Source organism: Mytilus edulis, chromosome 4 (genome assembly GCF_963676685.1).
Source record: "Mytilus edulis chromosome 4, xbMytEdul2.2, whole genome shotgun sequence".
Lineage (NCBI taxonomy): Eukaryota > Metazoa > Mollusca > Bivalvia > Mytilida > Mytilidae > Mytilus > Mytilus edulis.
This window is the reverse complement of record NC_092347.1, coordinates 3,313,463-3,322,631: the sequence shown is the minus strand read 5'-3', so window position 1 is coordinate 3,322,631 and position 9,169 is coordinate 3,313,463. Positions and strand designations below refer to the sequence as shown.

At 31.9% G+C, this 9,169-nt stretch overlaps 1 protein-coding gene and 1 long non-coding RNA gene across 3 annotated transcripts; one reads left to right on the top strand and one right to left on the bottom strand.

Moving 5' to 3' along the window:
• The first annotated feature begins 2,047 nt into the window (after window positions 1-2,047).
• LOC139521651 (large ribosomal subunit protein eL36-like) lies at window positions 2,048-8,575 on the top strand. Of its 2 annotated transcripts, none has more exons than XM_071315139.1 (4): window positions 2,048-2,131; window positions 3,609-3,712; window positions 4,250-4,384; window positions 8,465-8,575. In XM_071315139.1, the coding sequence occupies exons 2-4, from the start codon at window positions 3,611-3,613 to the stop codon at window positions 8,549-8,551; spliced, it is 324 nt and encodes a 107-aa protein (XP_071171240.1). In that variant the 5' UTR covers window positions 2,048-2,131; window positions 3,609-3,610; the 3' UTR covers window positions 8,552-8,575. The 2 variants fall into 2 exon arrangements, with proteins under 2 accessions (XP_071171240.1, XP_071171239.1); XM_071315138.1 differs by lacking the exon at window positions 2,048-2,131 and adding an exon at window positions 2,366-2,393.
• LOC139521652 (uncharacterized) lies at window positions 4,822-6,292 on the bottom strand. Its single transcript, XR_011664038.1, has 2 exons — window positions 6,200-6,292; window positions 4,822-6,152 (listed from the first exon to the last, which is right to left on the bottom strand). It is a non-coding gene; the product is annotated as an uncharacterized lncRNA (long non-coding RNA).
• Window positions 8,576-9,169: the final 594 nt, after the last annotated feature.

Sequence of the window (9,169 nt, the reverse complement as noted above, 5' to 3'; positions counted from 1 at the left end):
TAAAGATTACTTTGCACTTTTGAAATCAACACTGACTGATTCAATATTCATAGGGAGAATAATTTAACGGCTGATTTAAGTAGCGGTGACAGGATGGACATGAACCTGTAACGGTTTATTTCTTCCTCTGTGATATTTTATCCTGAGGATAATTTGTCCCGGTAATTTTTTTCCAGGCATGGTATTTCACAGGTTGATTTTTTCCAGAGGAGTGCAAATCTATCTGTGTTGTGCGGATATTATGAACCGTTATATATTTGCCGTACTATATTTCACAGAACCGTGTGAAATAGAGTCCCATTAACTACTATGTAAGTTACTCAAAATCAATATATACCTGACTATAATTATAAAATGTGTCAGAAAGGTAGACCAAATTTGCATAATTTATCAAAGGGAGGCAATTATAAGCAATTTATATTTTAAAGACATTAATATAATATATTTCTGAATCTATTTTATAGCGAAATTTTTATTTGAATCTTATTTTTTATATATTCATTTATATAAAAAGATGACTTACAACTTGATTTAATAAGACAGATAACATTTCACAGGTAAAAACTATCCAGCTGTTAAACATGCTATTATTCCAATATATTGTTATGCTATGATTTATCTGATTTCCATGTAAACTACATCTCTGTCCCCAGACACAACTATTTATATAGTTAATAATATCATCATAATCAAATTCTTCTATTTCTGTTAACAGTAGCAATATGCAACTATATTTCTACCTTACTTTTAAATTTATATTTGTACTGAGATCTGAAAACAACTCACTTTTACATGAATTTCACTAACCTTATTATTTAATCATGATATTATTTTCACAATTACGATCTTTGAAATTACTTCTGATTTTCTTCCCCATGTTTCATGATAATTTTCTTTTTAAAAGGATGATATTGACTTGAATATTTCATGAAATTTTTTCAAGGATAATTTGTGAAATTATTTCCCATTATGATATATATTTTTTTTAACAATTTCACTTTATTTCAAATACACTATTATTATTTCATTGTATTTTTAAAGGAATTTTTTTTCTTCTAATAACCATTCAATAAGTTAACTACCCAGATAGAATTTCACGGCAAAGGATAAAATATCCCAGGGAAATAGATTCCTCCGGATAAAAAAATAACAACAACTACTGTGACATTTTTTCCTCCGGTCAAATTTCACCCGGATATAATTTTGCTTTACAAGGGCACACAAATACCCCCAAAATCGGACTTAAATGCAGTTTAATCTTATCGAAATAGATGTAAGGTGTGTTTATTATTAATGTTCTGAATCATAAATCCGACAAGCTTTCATTTAAACCATTACATCTGAAATTGCCATTAAAAATAAAAAAAAATTAGCATGAGTGTACTGAAAATTCTATATTTTTTGAAAATGACCCATTATATACGTCATATACACATATATGTCTCTGCATAAAGTAAGGGCTTTTGTTATAAATTGTTATGGACATGGCTGAGTCTTAATTGTTTAAACTCTATTTTCTACAGTCAAGAAACCAAGGATTTGTTTAGCCTTAGTATACAAATCCTTGAAGAAACCAATGCTATTTAGTACATTAAAATTTACAGAAGTTCTATTTCCCATATCTGTAATAAATCTAACAGATTTATTTTGAAATATTTGTAACTTATTTTTCAACTTTTTACACAAACCAAGGATTTGTATACAAATCCTTGCACAAACAAGTATGGCTCAATTATACATAAAGTTTTTCTAGAGTTTTCAGAGTATTAACATTGGTTTGTTCGACATAATTTGTGTGAATTATAGTTATTGTTGAATGGAGTATTGGTTATTGATTATAGAATTTGCAATCTTGACTTATTGTAATTATGATACTCATTGACTGTGTGGTGGTTATGTAGTTACTAGTTGTATTTTAACATTTTTTAATTGAAATTTTCGGTTTTTTACATTTATTAAGTAAGTTGGGCTACTACATTCTTTCAATCAGTACGACCTTAGTGTGTCACTTCGTTATTTTCCAATGAATTGGATTTTTGTTGTATTATAATTAGTTCTCTGAAAGAACAAGCGGTTGACACCTTTATTCATCCGAATGGTTCAACTTCCTTTTCCGGTTTAGAATCCATCGGTTCGTAATGTTTTCATGCCTATATTTTTAAATCTGAAGTAATCCTCTCTAAAAAAAAGAATACTTATTAAATTATCTTTTTTAAACGAAACAACAATTAGTAAGTGAAAGAGTTCATAAAATGTAACAACGTTTGCATAGACAATTTTACAGTAGGAAGGGCAAATAACACAATAATCTTTCACTTTCATGTTGAGAGTTCCATTTGGGGACTGAAATTCCTGTAGTTATTATGCATGTCTGAAAATGATGCCATATGCTAGTCTGTTTAAAATTTACTAGACAGTACATAATCTATATGACATTGAACATGGGGAGTCCTATATATTTATTATGAGAACTATAAATGTCCACTAAAATGCCCATACATTTCATTTGTATTTTTTTTGTTTTCTGAAAAAAACTGTTCATACTAATTTTGTAAATTAGACAACAATGCATAACACCTTGTTCAGGTGAATTGGTTTTAAGTAAATTTTGTGGTGCTAAATGCATTATTCATTCACTGAAAAGGGGAGCATGTTCTATAGTCTCATTGATCTATAAATATCTCTCAAGTAAAATGTATAAGTGTCATTTGTAAGAAAAGGCTCCAAGTTTATTGATTGATAATAACTCTTTTATATGTGCCCATGTCATCACCAGATGGAACATTTAGTGTTACCCTTGGCCTAATCACTACAGTCTTCACACTTAAATTTTACAGGTACAAGTCATGTGGACTTGTGGTTTTAAAATTATACAAGTCCTTTGATTATTTTACAAGTTCCCACAATACACTATCACTGGTGAGCTGCACGGCAAATTTGTTAGGGGGGTCCCGGGGCATACCCCACCCCCCAATTTTTTTTTAGAGAAATTAGATGTAAAATCCTGCATTCCGGTAATAAAAGCAATATGTTTAATTCAAGAGAAATATTTGCATCTCTTGTGCGCTTTTTTTTCATGGATTAAATACTGATTTTAATGAGCTATCATCACCAAAGACAAAAAGAGCGCACCAACTTCCTAAAAATCTACAAGCCCCGTCGGGCCTCCAAGGAACAACATTAAACAAGTCCATGGCCGATTTTACTGGCCGGGACTGTCAGACTTGTGTCTAAAATCAAAGACTGCCAGTAGTCTCAGATTACTCTGATGCCCAATGGCAATTTGCCAGACAAGCAGAGTTATCTTTGACAGTCCGTGTTTACATGCCTCTTTGGAACTTTTTGTTTCCCTCAACCAAATGTTATGAAACTTGTACTCAAGCTTGTTACCTGAAAACACCTTTTACTGTTCTCAAGTTGTGCCCCTTTATAAAGTTGTATGGAAGTGGAGACATCATGTTGGTTCCATTGACTCGTTTTCATTTATTTTACATCACTACTGCAGTTGTTGAATTGTGACCATTGAGACTGTGAATGATTTAATAGAAACATTCCTGAATTTATTAATTCATTACTTTTGGTAATTATACTGCTATACTATATTTCAGAAATGGCTGTTCGATACCAGATGGCCATTGGCCTTAACAAAGGCCATAAAGTAACAAAAGTTGACAGCAACCCAAGAAAGGCTAAACCTTCATACAGAAAAGGTGTAAGTACATTCTAAACATGATTTTGTTTGAGGCAATAATAAGTACATTGTATATTTAATAAAATGTTATCAAATCTTCATCATTTATGGAAAAAAGGTAATTTAAAAGACGGAAGATGGAATTGCTATATATTAATGTCTTTATTTTAACATTTTATATTTTACAATTGTCAAACATGCCACGATGACGTAAATGACCTATCTAACTTAGGCAAAAGTAAGGGTGTTCAACTGTTACTGGTCTACATTTGTACCAACACTTACATTTTGTATTTAATGACCAGCTCTGATCTTAATGGCAAATGAAAACACAAAATAATTTGTAATTTTCAGTGTAATGGTAAATAGCTCTATTTGTTAATATCATATTCCAAAATTGATGATGTGAAATAAGCTTTTCCTGAGTTGCCAATATTTGACTTCATGATAATCCTGTTACCTAATAAATGTTGAGCGTGTCCATTTTGGGAGCCTGTTGTTAGACTGCTTCTGAGTAATCTGGTGAATATATATATATTTTTTTAATCGTTATTTCAGAGAGCCACAAAGCATGCCAAATTTGTAAGAGATTTAGTCAGAGAAATTGCTGGTTTTGCCCCATATGAAAAAAGAATGCAGGAATTGTTGAGAATTTCAAAAGATAAAAGGGCATTGAAATTCGCAAAAAGGAGGGTAAGTTTAATATATTGATATATATTTGTTAGTTCATAATTTTACACCGTATTAAAATTATAATATCATATTGGTGCATGTTTAAAATCTCTTGGGCTGGGTTTGAGTTATTTGACCTTTTACAACATTGTAATTGACGGGAAATACAAGGATTGCTGGTGATCAAATATGAAAATGTTGATTTAATCTGGTCATACCAGAGTTTCCCCTGGGTCAATTATTTTTTTCGCCACCTCTTTTGCCAAAACAATATATTTTTCGCCACTTTCTTATTTTTTTCGGCAAGTAACATAAATATATTTTTCGTTTAAAATTTACCTTTCTTTCTACCCCCCATCCCCCCTCCCCATGTTTTGATCATATAATACCACTATATAGTTCGTAGTAGGGACATTTTCCTTAAAAGAAAAATACTGATGTACCCTTTGTACTAAGAAGTGGTTTTTAAAGCAATTGCTTTTATGCCGTCGCGTATGGCCATCTTTGTGACCCAGATCAGAGACTCCGCCCAGATCAAGCCATAGTATTTTGTTAAACAGGCTCCTGGTCAGTCATTCTTTAACACCTATGTATGTTTTCTAATGCAATACATAGCTTGAAACTTTAAAAAAAAGTTAGTGGATTTAAGAAGTTTCAGAATATGTTCTTGTAGATGTATTTTTGTATTTAAAGGGTCAACCGTTTGACTATCAAATAACATAGAAGTCCGAGTGAAAAAAAGTACATTTTTATAAATGCGATTCCGTTTTCCGCCGTTCGTACGATGTTTCAACAAAATATGGATTCATTTCAGTTGTTGATTTAGTATTGAAAATTTAACTGAATTATCTCCTAATAAATACGGTTTTTTATGTTTAATTTGTGTTTCTTTAAGAGGTCAGGTGCTCTTGTTCATTCATAAAATTATCGTTCATTCATACATTTATCGTAAAATCAAAATCACTACACAGGTTAATGCGTAGTGTCAAATTATTACCTGTAATCTAAAAATAGACAAACTTTATTTGCGCAAATAATTTAGCGGAACGAAACCCTTGTTGAAAACACATAACAATAAGTTCGTTTTCCTTTTCTGTCAAAACTCCGTAATATTTATCGATCACCTTACTAATGAAATGGACCCGTCCAAACGTAGTAGATGCCAAGTCGGTCCAGATGAAGAGATATTTACAATTTGGAATTTTCTAGTTTATTAATACATAGATTGAAAAAAAGTACGTCTTTTTAAATATCATGATCAAAACTGGGTTTGCATAACAAATGTCAGATGAAACCATTATCCTCGTCTTTTCAGTGAACAAGTCTACTACGTTTGTTGACACTCGACGGTCCACCGTGTTAGCAATTTTATTTCACATGTTTTCGAAATATTGAAGATCATTTTTCGCAATGTTTCCTGAAAATTGATAAATATCAAAGCAACGTAGAGCTGTTTGTTCTTGTTCGTATAATAAAATTGAGAATGGAAATGGGGAATTTGTCAAAGAGACAACAACCCGACCATAGAAAAACATACAACAGCAGAATTAAGGTCACCAACAGGTCTTCAATGCAGCGAAAAATTCCCGCACCCGGAGGCGTCCTTCAGCTGGCCCCTATACAATATATATACTAGTTCAGTGATAACGATTTAATGTCATGTTTGTCTGTGATGACCCCCCTTTTCGGGATTGCATGAGAATTGTAGTTATCTCGTACCCACATGCACTTGTTTCTATCCATAGGAAGGTCGACTATCCATATAAAACTATTTATATGGATAATCGACCTTCCTATGGATAGAAACAAGTAAAACTATTTATATGGATAATCGACCTTCCTATGGATAGAAACAAGTGCCTGTGCTCGTACCGCATCAGAAGGACACATATTCAACTGAGCAATAATGTTTGGAACTTAGTTTTAAAAATGATGACAAAGTAACATTATGAAAATATTTTTATTAAGCTGAAATATACATTTATTCTTTACATGTTTATGTCTTGTAAGATATTTTATTTCTTTCCCGTTTTTTAACATTTGCGTCTGGAAAGTTGAAATGTTTTAACTTAATCATTTGTGTTAATGGTTAAATATAAATTAATAATGAAAATTGTTAAAATTAAATCAATAAAGGAAATTATTGCCAAGGAAGTTACAAACACTACCAGGGGATAATCCATGATGATTTCTTTTTGAGTTATATGTTTCAGCACATGTATATTTGACCCAACTTTAGCCTGGTAAACGTGTTGTCTCCTTGTGAAATATAAAACATATTAAAAATGACTTTCTGCTAAAGTCTTTTATTTATATAAAGTTAAAACCTTCTTACTTTTAACTAGACAACACTCATGTCAGGTTTAATTCTTGTATATATGTGGATGAAAAATAAAAGTCCCCAAACATTAACATGACAGCAATTGCTTTTACAGCCTTTAAGGCTTTGATTACAACAAAACAAAAGCTTGTATCACATGAAATTGATCCCTCATTTCATGTGTAGTCATTACATTGAAGGGTTACTCTCATTCGAGGTGTTGTTCTTAACCTTTTTGATGGATTTCTTCATAACGACCGTTTACTTTTCTTGACCATCGTAAATGAAAAAGTTGAGATGTAAAACTATGCTTGAAACACGTGTGTCACTAAAACGACTTTAAAGTAGTCTCCCTAATCAACAACCTATATTAAAGTCAAAGGATAATTTAATTTTTAAATCAGAGATTTTTCTTGCTTTTGAACATTTTTCGTCAAAACAACAGCTTTCTTTTCTAAACTATCTTTCAAAGGAAAGGAGACATCAAAAGTTTGCTTCAAACACGTGCGTCACAAAGTGGTAAATAAATTATGTATGTGACATTTACCGGAAGATATTTAACCATATGATTTAGTCAACAATTCAATCAACACCTTTATTAATTAGTCCTTTGTTGTCGATAGGTATAAAATGCAATCAGCTGATTATTGATTTTCTGTCCAAATCTTAATGACAAAATTGTGTTTTTTGGAGGGGTGGGCTAACCTTCGAGGTCTGAAACAAGGAGTTATGAGACTTAAACTTGTACTGTTAACACAATGGCATATAACGACTGATCGTATTTATAATCAAAATACATGTACGCCAAGGAAACGACAACTTCCAGTTGCAAGTTCAAAATCTGAAAAAAAATCGGATTTATTTTTAATTTTGAAGCACATAACCTTCTTTTAACTGATGAATCTAGATCGGTTTCACATCGACCTTACAACTGTTGTGATAAATGGGTTCACTGGGGTCCAATCTACATGTAAACTACAGTTGGATGCATTTATTAGCATCTCTCAGACTTCCAGGTAGAGAAGAAGAACAGAAAAATGTCAAAATTGAGGCTTTTTGCACATGAGGACCAACTTTGGGGCAAATTCCTGCCCATCCTTCCCTGCCTCCTCATCCCAACCACCCCACCCCGTGATCCACTATCTTAAGATTTAATGCAATCAGTATGCATCAGCATCAGGGTACAGCTTATTTGCATATTTTTGCAAATACTCAATATTTAGACAATTTCTGAAAACAATTCAGCATGACAAGGGTTAAGACATCACTACTCTCATAAAACCTTTATTATTAATAATTCCAATAAAATGCACTACAAATTGTGTCAATATATAGATACAAATATTTCAGTCTCTGGGAATACAAATGTAGATGTTGGGTATATGACGATTAAAAAAAATGACAAGCAAAGATTTTAGAATATCAACCATATTGAAGTTTACTGCTGACTAATGCAGATTTAAGTCCAGGATTTAATTTTGCAATCTTGAAACAATGAACAGTTTATTTGATGGCTTGAATAAAGCCAAAGAAATATAAGGGACCAAAAGTACCAGAGAAAGTATTTCATTTTAATAAAAGGTTCTTTGTACATGTATAATATGCTATAAGGTATCTTATTTGCAGAAGGATATTTGGTCCAATCAAATCTACCTAAGGGGTTGCTTCTTTCCTATTTGTTCCACCAAGCCGATAGACTTGAGCAAACTATAAAGATTTGATTCTTAGTAAGAGAAAAATAAAAGTGACATATAGTTCAATTATATGCTTTATTTTTACAGTTAGGAACTCACTTCAGAGGAAAGAAGAAGAGGGAAGAAATGCAATCCGTCTTACAGAAGATGAGGAAAGCTCAACAACATAAATAAACTGCAAATAAAGGAATAAAAAAATCTGATGGTTTTGTTGCCAATGCTGACAGCATCCCTTTTATTCTTTATTTGGCTTATCAGGACAATTGGTTATAGTCCCTCATAAACTCTTTAAATTGTCACAGTTGATTGAAAGTTTGGGTCAAAATTTGCTAGTTTCCGCATTTCTTTTATGATTTTATTTGTCAATTATTGGAAAAGATACTTTTGAAACAATGTACATGTCTGAAGTCCGCACCCATTTTATGATCCACCTTAGTTCAAACACTCATTGTACAACCAATCTGTGTCATCTTTTCAAAAACCATAGAGACCAGCATTCAACTTTTGCTTTTAAAGAGCTAGTAAAGATGATGAAGTTAAGTGTGTCTTATTTTATAAGTCCCCTACAGATGAGGTTGAAGGGGACTTTAAGTTTGCACTGTGTCTGTCTTTCCATCTAACAGATCAGTTTTCCACACTTGTTTTCTTTGTGTTTGAAGGTATTGATATGAATTTTGGTATATACTTTTATCATGACAAGTTACAGATCAAGTTTAAATTATGTTATGGTCCTTGGACTTGGAAAATTAACTCAAATAATCAGTTTTCAACACTTTTCTTTGTCATGCTTGA

Bases quoted from the DNA above. Each gene is read 5' to 3' on its own strand.
- LOC139521651 (XM_071315138.1), top strand. The intron at 3,713-4,249 runs GTAAGTACATTC...TCGTTATTTCAG, and splicing joins AACCTTCATACAGAAAAGGT to AGAGCCACAAAGCATGCCAA. The intron at 4,385-8,464 runs GTAAGTTTAATA...TTATTTTTACAG, and splicing joins TGAAATTCGCAAAAAGGAGG to TTAGGAACTCACTTCAGAGG.